This window comes from Plodia interpunctella, chromosome 2 (assembly GCF_027563975.2).
Source record: "Plodia interpunctella isolate USDA-ARS_2022_Savannah chromosome 2, ilPloInte3.2, whole genome shotgun sequence".
Taxonomy (NCBI): domain Eukaryota; kingdom Metazoa; phylum Arthropoda; class Insecta; order Lepidoptera; family Pyralidae; genus Plodia; species Plodia interpunctella.
In genome coordinates, this window is record NC_071295.1 from 1,870,438 (window position 1) to 1,890,408 (window position 19,971).

The following is a 19,971-nucleotide window of genomic DNA, read 5'->3' on the forward strand; positions in this document are numbered from 1 at the left end:
AAATCTATATACACACGTAAATTAATTTAAATGAAAAAAATGCGCTTAAATCACCATTTTTATTCAGTCATAATCTTAATGAAGTGTGTTCTGTTCTCAACAATAGCTATTCGGCCATCACATCACTCGCCGTATGGAGAAACTCCACCCAAATCATCTTGACTGTTGGCGCTCAACTACAGTCCGTTTTTCGAGTAACTTCTGCGCTGTATGGTAAAGTTCCCTCACCGGTGTTCCCTAACAGTTTCGACATTGGGGCTTTCAAGAAAAGAGTTTATCGCTTTCTCAAAAAGTTGGCAACGCACCGGTGACCCGTATTAGGTTGCCTGTGGTCATGGGCTGCGGTGTTTGCTTACCATCAGGCAACAAAAAAAATCGTCATGCTGTAGGGTAAGTAAACACTGCCGGCTTTTTGGATGGCCATAAAATTGATACTACCTAACCGAAATGAAACGTCTCATACTTCTATTTCAACATATTTTAAAGCAATTGCCCATTTTATGTTAAAGCAATATAGCAGGTCATCTTTCGTTAGCCATAGTGCGTTGGAGCCCTGGAGCCGCTTATTGGTGGTGGCGACTATCATCACGTCATCACAATATGAATTTGGAACACTTAAGATGCTTATAATAATCTTAGTACTGAAATATCTAATATAACTACATGTCGACCCCGGCCTATAACAAACGCAGTGGCGTGTGTATCTACAGATTAAGTAGTCTGAAGCTTAAGACAGGTATATTTTTAGGGGCGCCAAGTTTGAACCAAAAATAATAAAATGAAATACAGGAAACGAGTCTCAAAAATTTAACTGTTTTGAATTTATGAATAATCTAAAAATATCCGAGTAAAGCCCTAGTTCACAATGGAGTTTGCACTTTGCGTAGTCATAACGCTACTACTCGTAAGTCCATTTATGTTTTAGACACCACCGTTTAAAACAGGTGCAGTATCTATGATCATAACGATAAAACGAAATCGTGAAGTTTCAATTTAATTACAGGCCAGTAGTTTAAAGCTTGTGAGAAATAACTATATAATATAAAAAAATACGTGAAAATGTGCCTGTGAAGGTCTAATTTCTGATTTGAATTTGACAACAGGAAATGTTATGAATGATTGTGAACTTGCTAGACCTAGATTTTGTCTGTAAATAAATTGATGACAACTACACTGTTCGAACCTCTTCGATATTGGTATTATGAGTCACCCGGGTGTTTAATAGTAGTGCCAAATACCCCTGCTGCCCATCTGGACCATAAACGAATGGTACGATGACGCACTTTCAACTTGAGAAAAAAAAATCGTCAGTAACGTAACAGTCAAATTTGAAGAAGTGGGCCCTCACACCAAACACACACGACAAAGAAGGGGCGTCGAAAATTGAATAGCCCAAGGGCGTCGTAATTTTATACCCGGCTCTATTGAGTCTTATCTCTGTTAGTGCTAACACTAATTACAGTACAGAACTCCTGTGTTGCTCTGTTGAGAACTAATTCAAAATGGCTCGGTTGTTCTCTAATCTGGGCCATTATCATTTGTTATCTAGTAATATCGGGGGTTAATATGTACGTGTTAGTGTCAGTTTAGCAATTACGGACGGATATCGCCAATCGAGTGCATTAAAATGTGAGTCAATAATTATTTTAATTTTTGTAATTGAAGAACAATATATTAATTTTATTGGATAAATTTATCGATAAAATTATGTAACAACTAAATTAAATTATAAATATAAAACTAAATTATAAATACAAATAAATTATACGCCGTCGTCGTGTAATAATTTTTATCTCAGTAACAAATTTACCACATAACTGTGTTCACAAGTTTGTTACTGGCAGTATTATATAGTAAACCCCTAAAGCGCTGTTGTATTACAATAGAAAGAAGCTAACACAGGACTTAGAAATAAAAAACATGGATAAAATCTATATCTATACTATTGTTATAAAGAGGCAAGCGTTTGTGAGTTTGTGACTTTTATGTTTAAGTCGGGTAATCTCCAAAGCTACCGAACCAATTTAAAAAATTATTTCACCATTCGAAAAGTACATTACCCAAGCTTACTATATATCTTATCTCAAAAATTCCCACGGAAGCGAAGCCCCGGGCAACATCTAGTATACTTATAATTTTCTTACGCGTTTTGGGTTCGTGGAGGAAAAACATATTATTTTCTTTAGACAAGAAAAAAACGTGATGGAAAATTATATTTAATCACTTTAGCACACATGTAATTACGTGTTATTATAAGTAATTTTAAACGTAATATGCCCATTATTTAATGTAATTGTTAATAGTATATTGTTCTTTTAACCAACCATTTGTTGAAAAGTGTAGAAAAGGACTTCGCTTCTACTAAACCATCACTATCACTTACAGTAAACAATAAAGTCGCTTCCAGCTGACTATATCTATGCATGCTTAGATCTTTAAAACTGCGCAACAGATTTTGAAGTGTGAATGTTTATGTGTAATGTTTATTATGGTTTTACCGGAGCGAACCCGGGAAGGACACATTATACTTGGCTTGAGTTGACAGTTTGAAAATTCATAGTTGACTGCTATGTAAATTAAATATGTTGGTACTTGAGTATTGTTTAAGTTGAATCATTGTTGTTTTCATGTGATTTCCACCGATGACAATGACTCAATACCCACTTTTTAATTATCAATGTTAATTATCTAATAAAGTATAATGTTGGTGATTAATTTTAAGTCTACTATCGACTTATCAAATTGCCGCAATGATTATCGAATCTTAGTACCATGTATAGTATCTATCTATCGTTTATAATAACTATATACCGTAAAAAAATATACCTCCTGTAGTTTAATAATGTCTAACAAAAGTCTGAATACGGTAGACTTAGATAGGTAGATACATCTATCCAATGACTTTGTGTCCATAAATTACATACATATTACAGTATTCAAAACAAGAGGCAAGTTTATCGAACTAAATCTCATCAAACTTTCTAATTTTTTAAAACATCTAAAATTACGAGAAAGAAATCAATAGGTGTTATATAATATTTATAAACATACGGTATCTTGGGTAAATCAGTTTATACGATTTCAAGTTAACGTAAACATTTCTAAAATGTAGTCCACTATAACTGAAACCCAACATGAAAATGAATGAATTGGCTCCCGACGAGGGATTTCCTGTTAAAGAAGTTGAAAGCCTTTTAGAAGTTCTTTAGATTTCCAACTTTAAGTACCATTCCCTTGTTAAACTACTGACTTCAGAGTGGCGGTCGATCAAACGTGCTTTCTTCGCATCTAGAACTTTTGCATCATATCAACTCATATCATATGAGGTACATCTCCGTTGAACGCTTGAATTTTGATTTAACGTTGCCGTTAGTGTTTTTTTAGCTGACAGATTTTGTATGATCGGACTAACTGAAGACAAATACATAAAAATTTAAGCACCATCGGCCGAAGTAAAAACCGAAAGAACAACGAGACCTACCTTAATTTGTCAGTAAATTTACAACGGGCATGTTATTGCCATGTCGTAAAGGAGCCCTCACACTATCGCACTAAAAGAGAGGCAAAGACTTGAGTCAAACCCAGTTGAATGATATGTAATCCAGGATCGACCAACCAGGCGTAAGCGAACGAGGAGCCGACAGCCACAGACTTGTGACCGAACCCACAGACTTATTAATATAAGTTTGTGAGTTCGGTCACATTTAGTGTCACTCCATTATTTGGAGTCGGGTAATGCCGTCTCCAAATAATGGGAAGAAGAAAAGTCAGTAAATTTACAAATTATCGTGTTTGTTTCTAGGGCGGAAGAGCCACAAGTGATCTTCGTCATCAGACTGATCGTGGAGATCATCTGGACCATCCTCAGACTGATCTTTGAGATACTTAGAGCTGTCTACAACTTCTTCTTGCCACGTGAACCTAAAGACATTTCCGAAGACATTGTTTTGGTAAGTATCTAGAACTATTATCGATACCGTATCTCTCACTTTCATTTTCGGTTTATTCCCTTCAGGTACACACAGTCGTAGCTGAGGCTTTTTTACTTCTTTTTATCCAATCCGCACCGTCTTTCGTATTCTTCATTGACAGACCATTGCCATGCATATCACCCATGACGACATGAAAAGCACTCCTTAGGTTTGTCTCTTATGCGCCCCGGGACTCAGGTAAGATTTTAATTAAATTAAATTACTCTATTCCAGATTATATTTTATCCTTGTACTGAATTTTATCGAGTTCAGTAGAATTTTCATGATGAGCAACATTCACATATAGGTAACACATGATAACTTTTGCATTTGTAATATTATTAGTAGGTTTCATTATTTATGTATTTTCTGCAAAATATTCATTATCTGATCTAGTGGATAATATACCAATATCTGCGGTAAAAAAACATCAGTGATAGTGCCCAACACCCCTGATAAAAGTAGACTTTGTCCGACTGTGTTTTAACACAGTCGGACAAAGTCTTCCAACACAAGACAAAGTCTACTTTTATCAGGGGTGTTGGGCACTACGAGTATCACTGATGTTTTTTTACCGCAGATATTGGCATATTATCCACTAGATCAGATAATGAATATTTTGAAAGTTGACGTCGTCAAATAAATTCAAATAAATTGTACGACAAAATAGTCATATTATAATTCGTTCGAAGTGTTATAACTATGGAGTATATTGATATAAATACTGCTTAACTTTTACATGAAAAAAAATACTCATTCACATCGACATCAATAAGAATTGATGTGAATGTTTTCAAATAATTTTCTAATCAAGTAGATATTTCTTACGAATCGTATCGAATTTCTTACGTAACGTGTAATGTTCGATGTGCAAAAAATATATATGTCAGGGAGTAAAATCCAAATGTAAAGTAGTACAGATAAACTTAGTAGATAAGATTTATAATATCTTGTCTTGTCATGATTAGTTCATTAATCATTATAAATCCCATACATATTTACTACTGGACGAATGAATCCATCTACCTACTAACCATAATTTATAGATAGATCAACAAATAATTCGGCGTACGCAAGTGCTATAGTGTACCTATATTTTACTTTTTTCTAGCTATTTCTGTCCCACTGCTGGGCAAAAACCTCTCCTAATTTCTTCCACGCTTTTCTGTCTTACGTCTCTTCTCTTCATCTCGTTCTTGGCAACTTGGTCAACATGCCCGTAAATAGCATAAATATATAATTTACATAGCGACTCGTCCTGACTTCAGTCGAGCAAAACCATAATAAAAAAGTAGCATATGGTACTTCTGGAGGTTTAAAATGTCATCAAAAGCTGTGCAGTAGTATTTGAGTTTGATTTTTAAATTCATTTCATCACACCTGTTTCCCACCAGGCAGTAGCACTAGGGATTTCCACAGATTTCTAAAATTATTGTTTTTTTTTTTTTGACAGATCACAGGCGCTGGCCATGGCATGGGCAGAGAGATTGCTCTTAGACTGGGCAATTTAGGAGCGAAGATAGTCTGTGTGGACGTCAACCCCACAGGGAATGAGGAAACAGTAAAGATGATCAAGGACCAGAAAGGATCTGCTTACAAATATCAGTAAGATGTTTTTGTTGGTACTTCTTCATAACAATAGTCCTTTCAAAATCAAAATCAAAATCAAATCATTTATTCAGAAATTAGGCCTTCACAGGCACTTTTTCACGTCATAATCTAAATTAAATGATGTTTATCAAAGCTACAAACTACTAGCATTTCGGAACGACCACTGCTGAGAAGAAATGCCGAAAGAAACTCATTCAAACAGTGTTGGTCCCTATTATGCCAGAAGGGCTTACCATTTTTTAAATATAAATTTTCTTTTAAATAAATTTTCTTTCTGCCCACTAACACCACTGTTCTCTTTTTCTGTGCACCATCCATACATGCCATATACACAAATATCAGTAAGATGTTTTTGTTGGTACTTCTTCATAACAATAGTCCTTTCTGCCCACTAACACCACTGTTCTCTTTTTCTGTGCACCATCCATACATGCCATATACAGAAGAAGATGGTCAAACTATTTCTCATCGATTGCGTGGATCATTAGATCCGGATGATAAAATATCTTATATTAATTTCTACTAACATAAGCAAAGCTATGTAAAAAAGAACATTATTTACTTGCGAGGGAGATACATATACATACAAGTAAAACGGACAAGTAGCTGGCATGCCGGTAGCTGGTATGTACAACGTTAAATTATTTTCGACATTGATATGCCTTCTATATATAGATGATATACATAGGTATAGTGCCGGTGCATGGCACGCAAGTGTGCTAGTTACTGGCACCGATCCGCACCAATAAAATCATACAACATACAAAAAGTTAATTGAAGTGATTTTACGCCCAGAACATTCGCAATTTCTTATCAAAAATTGCAACGCACACGTACTTATATAAAACTGTGAAAATACAGCGTCCCTTCATCGATATTAAAATTATGATATTCTTTTAGATGCGATGTCACAAACCGCGCTGCAGTCTTTGAGCTAGCATCCAAAGTCCAAAAAGAAGTTGGCGATGTTACCATCCTCGTCAACAATGCCGGCATCATGCCATGCAGGCCTCTGCTCAAACAGAGTGAGAAAGAGATCAGAACCATGATGGATATCAACGTCAATGGAGTTTTGTGGGTAAGATTACTGCACATATATTTTTTTGGCCTCTATTTTATGTCCCACTGCTGAGCAAAGGCCTCCCCTTCTGTCTTCTAAAGGTCTTTATCCTGTGCCATTTGTTGTCAACCACGCCGAAACCTGTCTAAATCATCCCGCCATCTTGTTCGTACTATCATCATCTACTTCGACACCTGCGCCCTTCGGACCCTTCTACTGCACAGATTGATAAGGAAATGGAGTGTGTAAATTTACGTTTATTTTGTTAATATTCTTTTCGTTCTGTATCACATATTGATCGTCTGTTGAAATAAGCCTCTGGCTAAATGTTTTTGTAAGTTTTTATTCTTTTGAAACATTGTAAGGTTTTCCACTATCGAATCGGGTTAGCCTGTAATGATAGTTGTGAATTGTAAAAAAAAATTAATAAAAACAAAGTTCGGCCCGGTTGTGTAGTCACTAAGAAAATTTACTATTTAAAAAATAAATTTTATATTAAAAAAAAAATAGTATTTGAAGGTTTTCAAATCAAGCAATGTATCTATATTGCCCAGACTTGCAAATTATTGTTTTATTGACATCAATTACTTACGTTCTTATATCTATGGTGTTTCAGACAATTAAACATTACTGACCCGACACTACGGATTACAACGGACACCTATCCAATCGACTGGAAAGATATTATACTCGTAACTATCACTGATACAGTTTCACGTATTTGTTTCTTACGGAATAGGCAGAGCCAGGAGTTTATATAGTTCTTTATTGGTTTAATTTTTTGTAGATAAATTAGATCTTAAATATTTAAACTAGGGCTTTGCAAATTAATTGTCGCTATTATACTCAACTAGCAAACCGCCCCGGATTCACACGGATACATGCAATATTATACATGTTATCTACATATAAATCTTCCTCTTGTATTAATACCCTTAATCTCTATCTATTAATACCCCGCAACAAAATTCGTTGCGTAATTTTAAAGATATAATTATACATAGGGACAGACAGCGCGAAGCGACTTTGTTTTATAAGTACGTTTCGACGACCTCCGTGGCCTAATGGTCATCATGTAAGACTGCTACAATGGAGGACCCGTGTTCGATCCCCGGTCAGGTCTACGTGGAAAATGATCTTTTTCAGATTGACCTGGATCTTGGATGTTTATCTATATAATTATGTATATGAGAATATAGCATCGTTGAGTTAGTATCCCATAACACAAGTCTCTAACTTACTTTGGGGTTAACTCAATCTGTCTGATTTGTTCTTATGTATTTATTTATTATTTTATTTATTTATGTAATGATAATGATAAATTAGAATCATAGAATTGCAAAATTTGATGACCTCATTTTTCTTGTATAGCGAGCTTGATGGTAATCGAATATCGATTATGTATGTTAATAAATAAAGTCTTAATTTCAGTGCATTCAAGCCTTCCTACCCACAATGATCGAGCGCAACCAAGGCCACATCGTGTCCATGGCTTCCATGGCCGGTCTCATGGGCCTCAGGAACATAGTCCCTTACTGCGGGTCCAAGTACGCGGTGCGAGGCATCATGGAGGCGCTGAAGGTGGAACTACACGAAGACCGCTCAAGGGATACTAACGGGGTATGTTCATTGCCGCTTGATAGTCAACTATCGATTGCGTTTCGATTGACTATCGATAGTTTGAGGAAGAGCAATAGTATCGATAGTATCGAACTGTTATGACGAGAATACTATCGATAATTTCGATAATATTTCTCTGCGATTATGCTATCGATACTATATAGATATAGTATTGCTCTTTATCAATAGTTTATTAGTATGGCATTTTTCTTAGGCCTTTTTCGATTGAAACTATAAATAGTTCGTCAACACTACCTAGTATGTTCTTATGAGTTATGGTTAATTATAGTTACAACATTCTATCAACACGTGACAGAGAGGACTATACCCAGTAGTGGGATATAAAGGTCTGCCAATCCTACTAATATTACAAATGATTGGAACACAGGGAGAATATAACCTGGAAAAATACATAGGGTACTTTTTATCCCGAAATTCCCACAGAATGAAGCCCCGGGGCGCAGCTGGTGTTGTATATGTACGACGTACGATATACGACCACTGTATAGTATCAAGTTAAATAATAAAAAAAGCCTTTATATTTACTTAGCTGTGTTCATTGTTCAGTGTTTATACTTGAATATATTTCTTTACTTTAATCACTTTTTATTCTATCAGTTTGTCCGTCGACATAGGCCTCCTTTAGAGTCTTCTTTTGTCTATCATTCGCTATCCCCATCCATTCCTTATCGGCTCCACATTTAAGATCATTCACCCAGTGTTCTATTTGTCCACCTTGACTCCATCTTCCAAGAATGGAAGTGTCTAATTTATAAATTTGTGTTTTCAGATAAAACTAACCACGATTTGCCCAACGATGGTGAATACCGGTCTCTGCCACAGACCTAACATAAAATTCCCCACGCTGATGAGGATGGTGGAACCCGAAGAAGCGGCCGACCAGATCGTTGACGCGATCCGCAGGGAGTACCTGGAGATCACCGTGCCCAGTTATTTGTACTACTGCATTAAGGTAATTTGATCAAAACTCACTTGAGAAACGTACATAACAGGTCGCTAGCCGAGTCGCATAGATTGGGAAATCTTTATATAAAAAACTCTTGCGTTACTGAGTGACTGACTGACAGACAACGCACAGCGGAAACTACTGGGCGTAGAAAGCTGAAATTTGATGTTGTCTTCTAAAAGTTTGATGAACTGTAGATATTCCGTCGATAGAATAACACATGAGTGAATTTTCTATGATGAAGCCTATTAAATACCAATTTCTCTCTTCTGAGTTTTTTCCCCAACTCCTTCCATACATTCTTTATGGTCTTGAAAGTATCCCTGGCGATATATACAGCTAACTACTCCCGCTACCTACCTACTAGTGTTGCCGAACTATCGATAGTTTTTCAATCGATTGTTTCTGTCAATAGTATTTTCTGCAATATAGATCGATAGTATTGCTTTTTATCAATAATACTGCACTAAACCCGGCCATCGATAACTATCGATACTATTGCTTTTCCTCAAACTATCGATTGTCAACCGAAACGCAATCGATAGTTGGCTATCGAGCGGCAACACTACTACTACCACTACCCTACCTTCCATACCTATTATATAAATTGCTTTACCACTTTTTTGTATATGTATGTTTCATGCAGTCGCAGGAGTTCAGTACCCGTGTAACGTTGTATTGGGCCTCACAAAATCCGAGTCGACTCGATAAGAAGTAGACGATGTGCTAATTGTACTTAAATGAAGCCGGTTTTTTTGTCATTTCAGCTGTACAGAATGTTACCCTTCAACGTTGCTTTGGTAGCCAACGACTTCGTTGCCACTGGCCTGGATCCTGATGGTATCGATACAGTCGTCCCTTGAATTAATTTATACTGCGGGCTGGCGGCAATGCCTATGCTTTTACTTATACTGTGACACGCGCTAATAACGCGCCTTATTTGGTAATGTTCGCGGTCCTCGATCGTGATTGGCGCTCGCAGTCGCTATAGTCCGTGGATAGCATCACGTGTTCCCGCTTCCCGCGCCCGCTTTCAAGTCAGTCTGTGTCGTCGTTCGTCTTGTAACAGTCGTGTGTGCTAAGATAAATGTTCCGTAAAGTGTTAAGGCTCCTCATTGTACGATAATAAACGCTGTTGTACCTACCTAAGTCCACAAATCTTTCATTTCTAACACGTGATGACTAAGTTTATGTTTGGATTACCTATATTTTTGTATTATTATTGTTAATGTCAAGAAAGGAAGACCAACGTTTAAAGTGCAATACACAAAAATATGTGCTAATGTGAGAAAAATGCAAATTGTTGTATAAAATTCTATAATATTTCATTAAATGTTTTTTACAATTACTTATTCGGGTTTCTAACTCATGTATATTTTTATAATACAATTTTATTATATAAATATACCACGAATAAATAAAATTCCTTTTTCTACCTTACAGATTTTTAACAATTGTGGAACAGAAAACCATTTGAAAAATTGTAAGTTTTACGTGTAGATTGATGTACACTTATGAACTATACCGAAAGAAACATGACAAATCTAATAGAAGTACAAACTTCGTAAAGTTTGTGTTTGGCCAAGCTATCTAGTCGCATTAAATTGAGAATAAACATATGTTAAAGTTCAAACACGCTTGCGTCCGTTGAAGGAAAACATCGTGAGGAAAGCAGCGCAATGGTTGGTTATTTTAGCTCTCTAATGTGTGTGCGAATTTTTGTTTAATGGCGGTAGGTAGTCGTAAAAGCCATGCCTTCAGGCGGAGTGAATAAACTCTAACACAATTGTTACTTAATAACACTGTCGATAAGTTAAACATAAGTTGAAATTTTCCTCAGAATGTAGACAGCTATTTTTATGCAATAATTAGGAAGATTTATTGTTATTGGCGCTGAGAGTCTTGAGGAAGGCCGTGGCTTGCCTCCTGGTTGGGAGACATTGACCAAATGCTTCCAGCAACAGTGGCTCCTGCTCCACGGCTTGTCTGAAATTGAGCAACAAATCTTAATCGGTCTCTAAATGTAATAATTTATGACACCCACACTAGCGACTTCAAAGTGTTTGAAGTTGTCACCGTGACCGACTTTATTATCAATTTATGACAATACATAGTTAGAATTGATTTTCCACTAGTTCCGTCCTGGCTTCAGTCATGAGAGAGTATTGGGTTAAAGTAAAAATACCCGAGACACTCAGGTCGAAGGAATCGTTTGGTGTGCCTTGGAACCAGTCAAATATCTTTAACTGGCAAATTATATGCAGGAGTTCGGGATCAAATTACTTATATATTTCAGATCTTTAAGAAATGTTAAAGAAAATCTTATCTGCGATACCACAGAGCGCAGAGTCATCGTAAAAAATAAACTTAAACATTTGGAAGATTCGGCTGAGATTTTACAACAGATCGCCTGTCTGATGACAACCCTCCTTGGGATTGCAATTGTTACTTATCAGCTGCCAAGGCTAAGTGTCCCTTAATCGTTTCGTACGTTATCCACGGGGGATATGGAGTAGTCCTATTCTAAGGTGGAAACATTAATGAAAAACGTCAACTTACCTGTAATCATCAAGCGAGACAGCCCCATCCTTGTCCACGTCCAGTTTCTTGAGGACCAGCTCCACCAGGTCCCTCACACCTTCATCTGGATCTTCATCACCAGGCTGCTTTAGCAGGGCGTTCCTGGGAACATTATTAAAGATGAAAGAAAATAGACTATTGAGAGAATATGGTTTGGTTTTAACTGGCTTTTTTTGTGTGGTTTTATATTATTTGAGGTTGCAGTTCATTTGTCCAGTAAGCCATAGTAAATTTTATTTATACCACTGAATAAGCAAACACGCATGCTGATGGGGAATGGTCACCGCAAGCTATGGCCTATACTATAGCTAAACTATTCATATAGTATTTTGACTTACAGCAAGCGAAAAAAACGCTAATTTTATCCCCACTCTTGTTGTTCAACCAATAGCTTGCTAGGCAAGACATTGGTTGGACAGCCGAGTGAGAATAAAAAAAAATCTTTATTCAATTCTTACAGGATAATAATTAACAGAAATAAGTATATAAATAAAAGGATCACAAATTAATAAGGTGCCTGAACTAGGATGTAAATAAATCACCCTGTGAAATTTGTGAAAATTAAATGACCATTCAGTCAATTGGTATGTATAGAGCACTATTAATTTACAGGGGTTTTGTCTACACCAATGTGGCTGAATAAGTAAATAATAGTACCATCTTACAGCTAATCTTTATCAATCTTAAAATACTTAGACTATGTATCACTATTCTTTATTGATTTAAATAACAGCATAAATAAGCCATATTATAATGTACGTGACTATAAGCTTTTTTTAGACCGTATTTAAGAAAATATGAATACATACAAAAATACTCTACCTACGTACCTACCTACCACATGTCATCTCGCGGGAAGAGATTTAAAATAAGTCATTTTCATAATGTAATTTATTGACCGAGCGAGCGAAGCGAGCGAGTTCTAACATATACTTGGGGCAAAAATACATTTTTGTATGTATGTATGTTTGTTTGTTTGTTACGCGATAACTTTCGAACCGATGGTCCGATTTTGATGAAATTTAAAAGGTATGGGGGGTGTGGGGCATCAAAATCGGTTAAGTCGTTTTCGAAATATTCACAATTTTGTAAAAAGTTTCTTATGTGCATAAATTGATAAATAAATTATTTGCGATAATTGTAAATGCGCATGAAAAAACTAATTTTTGTGCAGTGTGATGACTCAAAAGTCATTGTTTTTGTGCAGTGTGATGACTCATCAGTCACAAAACCAATAGACTCACCTGAGCAACAAAAACATTTCATCCCTAGTAATGAACCCGTCACTGTTCAGGTCATACACAGCGAAGCAATGCGCCATCCTCTCCTCATCAGTTCCTCTCAAGAGTATGCTGAGACCTCGCACCCAGGCTTCAAACTTCAACGCCCCTTCCCCACCAGTGGGACCGCGCTCCCACGTGACCCACGCTCGCTCTAGTATAGTCTCCTCTGTAACCAGGTCGAAGGTGTTGTGCATCACATCCCGGAATGTACCTTGGTCTATACCCTGAAAATATAATATATTGTCTAAGTTTGACATTAGATTTGGGAGCTGCAAAGTAAAATCTTCGTCTATGAATTTTATTATAGTTCAAGAACGTAAAATAAAAGTACAAAACTCACTCATACAAAAGTAAAAGGCTCTAGAGCAAAATATGCAATCAACTTATAATTGGCCAGTAATTTACATTACTTAGCTAGGTATAGGTAATATAGTGATAAACAGGCACATACATATATCAACGAATATTATAATTAAATGCTTATTTATAATATCGTTGTCAGTTTTCTCGCAATCGGAAGTGAAAACCTTGACATTCACCTGTGGTGTTAAAAAAAAATAAATGTATGGCGATCGCTGAGCACCCATTACAAGTAAATAAAAGTATTTATAAATTTGCTAATCTAGAGGACGAAGTCGAAATATAATCTACTATTATATACACGTGAGCTCAATATATTAAGAAACAAGTGTTTTAATAGACGTATTATGACTTATTACATTGTCGTTTGAAAATACCTCGTACGATATGAGGTAATGACATATGTAATGATCAAAGGACGCATCCTTTGATCATTACACACTCTGTTTCGCCTCCATATCCACACACTTGTATAATTAATTTTTTTCTTCTATAAGTTTCTTTGACTAGATAATTTAATTTAGGTCAAGTTGTGTTGTGTTTTGTTCCATCGAGGCCAATTGTTCGTCTTTTGTTTCCAAAATCTGATTGCGTCGCGTGCGTACACATCATACATTCTACGGACATGATTTATGGTAAAACTTTCCTTGGATTCATGGGAACTGGCAAATTATGTTTATATAGATATAATGATTATACCTATATACATGTGGGATGAGTGTAACTTAAGTTCATCTCTAAGGTTTGTGCGATCTTAAATAAGTCTGGAATACAAAAATTATGAGTAAGTGGTAGACAGTAGTTCTAAAAATGCTATTTTCAAATGAGAGCAGTCAGTAAATTTGAAAAGCATATCCAATCCAACCGTGCCGCACGATAACTTCGATGCTACGAAAACTATTTTTAAAGACAATAAGACCTCGCCTCCAAAATGACACCTTTTCGATAATAAGAAAATTTCATGGATTTAGTAAGTACTTCGTTGTACGGAGTTACCTACCTACTAATTTCATGGAAATTTTTCAGATAACCTAAAAATTTCTACGAATTTTAGTTTGTTTTTTTTTTTATAGTGGACGTCGTATAGTATCTAGAATTGAAGCATAGTAAATTAACATGATGATGATGATGAGGGGATTTTTGTTCATGACACGCCACGTGCGTATGCGTTGAGTAGTCTCGTGTAACTCACATCAACTTTAGCTGGAGCTTGTCCTATGGCTGCCGGCGGAGCTGTGGCCTGCGCCGACATCACCAGCTTTTTGTACATGGAGAATAAAGCCTCCAACTCATTTCTGTAATAAAACATCATTGTTATTACCTACGATGTCAACTACTGATAAATATTGTAGGTAATGTTCGTGTTCCGATGTTCATCCTGCATTTAATGACAGAATAAATTGAACCATAAAAGCTGTATTTTCAAACTTCGACAGTGTCCTTCGAGAATTTTGTCGTTTCTTTGTATATGTATAATGTTTGACGACCTCCGTGGCGTAGTGGTCACAAAGACCTCCAAATATGGAGGTCCTGGAGTCATTAGGACAATGACTGTTTCGTAAAATTACTGATCGATTCCCAACGCGACTAAATATACCTGTGATAAGAAATTTTCATCTGCGAACACACCTAAGTGTTGTGTTGTGACAGTTTATGTACTTGCTTAGTGTGGTCCGTTGAGTATTGTCAGTTTATATGTATTATGACATAGTAGCTCCTAAATGGATAAACTCTAGCCTATTTACGAGAAAAAAGAAAGCCTTTCAGAATCAAATTATGGTGAATCAAAGAATAGTTTTATAAGCAGACCAATTATTAACCATACGCCGATCAAAACGTTGGATCTATCGCATTCAACAATGGTTAAATTATTGAATGACAAAAGGACAACTAGCCAAGTTATTGAATGATGCGTTCATCGACTTTAGAAATGGTAAAATGTACTTAGATACAGTTTTTGTTCTAATGGGGTTTGAATTTTTAGATATTAGAACACAGCGACGGGTTTTTTTTAATTATAGTTATTAGTTACAAGAGCTTACTTACTTATCAAAGCTTGTGTTTTTAAGCAAAGTGAGTAAAGTTTTCTCCTTCAGTTTTCGTTGCATTTTTGTGGCGTGCAACTATCTCTGTAAAACAAGCGGATTTTTGATACTACTAAAAATAAAAGCAAATAAGAAAGAAGTGATGTGAGTGAAGAAATCTTGGGTGAAGAAAGGAGCCATTCTGATTTTTTTAAATTTATTTGGATAAAAATATCGGAGTCCAACAGGGATTGAACATGCGTATCTACTAATACCGAGGCAGCTACTTTATACAATAATTATCCAGGTTGCGAAAAACTTTTTAATCTTTTAAAATTTCAAAATGTAGTACTTATATGGCATATAACTAACAAACAAAATAAATTACCATTTCCATTTTAATTGTATACAAAATAAAACTTGATAAAAAAGTTGATTAACAAATAACAAAAATTGAAAAAACAGTATCTGCAGTACGTATGTATATAGATATAAGTGGAATTTATGAAATAAGTTTTCTCTCATAAAAGAACTCTAATAATGTCTCGCTGATTTAAAGTGAACTTTTAATTTTTAAACACCGAAATGTTTTGTTTTTTTTTTTTTGTCAATTTGTATGCTTTCGTGTAGGTGCAGAGACAGCTGTACTAATTGCAAGTTATATTTTTTATATTAATCTGATAAATAAATAATGCAAAAAGAAAAGTTCATGATTATTAACGCTCGACAAAAAATATAAAATTATTTTTTGTCGAGAGTTAGTATTCGTAACTATTTTCGTAACATTTGATTTAACAATAAAATAATTTTGTATTAAATTTACACCACGAACTTTATTATCACAGAATTTACAACCACAACGAACTCACTTAGAGAAATGCGTGCTTTTGTACAAAGCGTCTAAAGTTTTCTCCTTGAGCTTTTTGTGAGGCATGCCGCGAGTCTGCTGTCCGGCGCTCTACGCTCTACTGCCGGAATATGAAAGCTCACGGAAAAGCTTTGGTATTGTACAGTCAACCACAAGATGCCACGCATTGAACTCAATAGTAATAGGGAATAATTTTCAAAGACCTGGTTAGGCTGATATGCTGTTCACTGTACCTGTAGACTGTAGACCTGTAGTTTAGTGCTTTAGTCACGCTGATTATATTTAGAAACTTATTGAGGCAATGAATTCGTGAATCTATGTTATTGCTTAACACCATAGAATTTCATCTTTTAAGGTTTTTGACGTGACAACGTCTTAAATTAGGTTGCGGCTGGGAGTCACTTATGAAAAAGTGTAACGCCCGGTAACGTTACGATGAGTCACCGAACTCGAGAGAGGCCCGCCGAATGCCTTGCGTCTCTCTCCCACTCAACTATGATCGGTCTGCCGCGCGCGTAAAAAGACGTTGTCACGTAAAATCTTCGCCCGTAAACCGACTTTACAGGCAACCATTTTTTTTTTTTATCCCTTGTACGACATTCAAGAGTGAGTGGCACCATGAGGCGGAAACCACATGACCAAAGAACTTTTATTTGAGGATTAGAAGTGAATCAGTGTAGTATAAAACCATGCATCTCCCTCTTATTGTCTTAGCGTTGTCATAGTTTCTACCACCGCCATTGAGCGTCGGAGCCCATGCAGAGTCTACTTCCTTGCTTTTTATCTTCATTGCGCACGACCTTCGGCATATTTAGTTATCAGACCATTGGCACGCATATCGTACCTGGCGGCATTAAGCCAGCATTTGTTGAGTTTGTCCTTTCTGCAAAACCCAGGTGGTAGCAGAATATCCAAACAATCAAACACAAAAGCGTGCAGGATAACAGGCATTAATGATTGACACTGGAGAATATTCAGTAAAAATAACAGGAAATTTAAATCATCTTTACTTGTTAAACCTGGTTGTCTTCGCGAGGGTATCGAAAACCTTCTGCGGCGGCCTGGTCCCCTGTACAACAGATTTTGGCCTCTTGGCCTTCGGAGCTGGAGTTTCAGGGACTCTCCTCTCTGCTGCAGCACGGCCGGCGTTGAGGAAGATCCTCACACCACGTAGGGCTATCGTTGTGGCTGTGATACTCAACGATTGCTGCTGTTTCGACGCCATGGCTGTAAGAAACAACAAAATTAGTGTTGTCAAAAATTTATTCCAAGTAAATTCACATTGTTTATTTAAGCTACAGTATATTTGACGTACTATAAGAGAAGGCAGAAGAACAATATAGGATATGTATGAATGGTGAAAGATGAAGAGATGGATGGAGTTTGCTCGGCAGGATATAGCTAATGTCGGCTCCACACTGTCGTCGAACAGTTTGCCAAACTTTTAGTTTTGCAAATGATCTAGAAATGAAGACATACGTGAAATCTCTTTCTAGCTAACAGAAGTTCAGGATAGAAAGGAAAATGTATGAAAATTGTCTTCAATATATGAACTAAAAATAAACAAGTCGTAGATACACTACGATAAGTTTTAGGAACCACAACAGCAAAAAAGCGTTGCAAATATTGTAAATTCTGTTTAAAAATGTACCTTGATCGCCTAATGCACAGCGGTAACGATCAAACTGATATAGCTGTATAAATGTCCTATAATTATCTGCTATAAGACTACAGGCAGCCTTCCAGGCCGTACCTCGCACCAGTAGCGTAGGGTAGCTCGATAACGATCATTTAGCTAATTACCAAACTTCCGAATTAGCTATCTAGCCCTGAAACATAAGATAACGAAGTTTTAAAACTCCCCAAGATTTTTTGGGGATTTTAACATTCATCAAATCAATGAACTAAGTACCTACCTCTTCCAAAATTCTTTCCTAACTACGTCCATTAACACTTTTTTGTTTTAACCCCCAACGTCAGAAGGGTTACAAGTTTAACGTGTCTGTGTACCTGTATGTCAGTCCGAGAGCAGTCAAACGGCTGAACCAGTTTTGATCTAGTATTTTTATTTGAAAGAGAATTTAACCAAGCTTGTTTGTAAAAATTGTGTTCATCTCTTTTTTAGCAGACAGTTATCTAAAAGGCCTGTGCTAGCAGATGAAAGAATGTAAGCAACTTCCACAGGCCAGTTTGTGACTTTGTATATATGTATGTTTGACTTTGTCTGTATTTTAAAATTTAATGAAATTTCTATTATCCTGTTTAACCCATCGAGAGCTGAAGTACGAATCTGTTCAAGAATGTATTCTATAAGTAACTATTGTGTATGGTGTTCCAGCATACGAGTAATGAATTGACATCCGAATCCCTTGTACTTTTCTCACTAGCTTTTGTTAATCTTAATAATTAATGGAAGATGATTAAAATAGACAAATATATTTATTTTATCTATGTAATATAACATAACATTTTCATCAGAACTTCGCTGCGTTTTCGCATATAGCCTCCATCTTACTCCGTCATCATTTCGACCTAAATCAGTGTTATTCAGAATTGTATTGGTCTATTAGATGTTATCTCCACACGCACGCTATATACTTCGTATGCAGAGAAATATAAATGCATAATGTGACACGCGATGTCACATGCATTGTTACTAAACTGGATTTTGTCCATGCCTTCGGTCTTATAGGAATTTTTGGAAATCCGCTTTAGCTACTACTAACAACTGATCGAGAGTTTAGAAAGAAGAAAAGTTACTGTGCTTAGTACTTATCCTACTAGGTAGGTACTTAGTCCTAGCTAAAGCAGGCGTGTGGAACTCGCGAATTTGTTGCTGACTTCATGTTAATGACCACAGTGACGTAGCAGACCAACTCCAGATGTGCCTTCACTCGTACGGTTCCGTTTTGCGTAAACTACCTAATTTCGTAAGTAAGTATAGTAAATTTTTGATTTATGTAAATGTCTGACTATGTGCTTCCGTCTTACTCAGCTCAGATGATAGTGAGAGACTAGGTAGTAAATATTGATATAAGTATACTAGCTCTTGCCCGCGGCTTCACCCGCGTGAATTTATCTGCGAAAGCGGAACACGATTGTCATACAAACTATAGTCATTTGAGGGTTGACTTTTGGAAAAAAAGTAGCCTATGTTTAAACGGAATTTTAGCCATGAAAGCGCAACAGATAGATAGGCGTTCGCATTTATAATATTAGATTTATAAATAAATCAAATAATATTTGTAGATATATAAATTTATTTAAATTTATTTAAAAAGCACCTCAGGTCCTTAGTGACTGATTGATAAATGTTATTATAATTTGAACGATTTTTTTTATAGACTCAGATAAAAAATTAATTAATTTAGTTACTTTTATTAGTTAGATTTTGTTTTGCGGGATGATAGCATGCTCTCAATTTAAATTTACATACCCGTGGACGGTGAGACATGTAGGATTAAGTTATTCTTTTCACCACATTGTAAAAAAATTTAAACTCATGTTTTGCAAATAAATAATCTTTGTCTTAGAATGGATTTTATGCATTTTTTCCCCAGGTTTACTCGTTCATTACAACTTTCTTTGTTCGGATTATACTTAGTCGACTTGCCTATAATCATTTGT

The 19,971-nt window shown here is 36.0% G+C and overlaps 2 protein-coding genes across 5 annotated transcripts; one reads left to right on the forward strand and one right to left on the reverse strand.

Moving 5' to 3' along the window:
- The first annotated feature begins 1,439 nt into the window (after nucleotides 1-1,439).
- On the forward strand, nucleotides 1,440-10,378 carry LOC128679418 (epidermal retinol dehydrogenase 2-like). The gene is made up of 7 exons (XM_053761661.2): nucleotides 1,440-1,629; nucleotides 3,803-3,950; nucleotides 5,425-5,576; nucleotides 6,483-6,660; nucleotides 8,074-8,262; nucleotides 9,053-9,235; nucleotides 9,997-10,378. Coding segments are annotated over exons 1-7 (948 nt in total). The 5' UTR covers nucleotides 1,440-1,627; the 3' UTR covers nucleotides 10,093-10,378.
- Nucleotides 10,379-10,434: 56 nt separating this feature from the next.
- Nucleotides 10,435-18,167, reverse strand: LOC128679424 (uncharacterized protein). 4 transcript variants are annotated; one of them, XM_053761675.1, is made up of 6 exons: nucleotides 17,996-18,167; nucleotides 17,355-17,571; nucleotides 14,645-14,747; nucleotides 13,054-13,316; nucleotides 11,789-11,911; nucleotides 10,435-11,215 (listed from the first exon to the last, which is right to left on the reverse strand). In XM_053761675.1, the coding sequence occupies exons 2-6, from the start codon at nucleotides 17,567-17,569 to the stop codon at nucleotides 11,098-11,100; spliced, it is 822 nt and encodes a 273-aa protein (XP_053617650.1). In that variant the 5' UTR covers nucleotides 17,570-17,571; nucleotides 17,996-18,167; the 3' UTR covers nucleotides 10,435-11,097. The 4 variants fall into 4 exon arrangements, with proteins under 4 accessions (XP_053617650.1, XP_053617658.1, XP_053617677.1 ...); XM_053761683.1 differs by having other exon boundaries at nucleotides 18,098-18,149; XM_053761702.1 differs by lacking the exons at nucleotides 17,355-17,571; nucleotides 17,996-18,167 and adding exons at nucleotides 15,499-15,581; nucleotides 16,346-16,431.
- Between the last annotated feature and the right edge of the window lie 1,804 nt (nucleotides 18,168-19,971).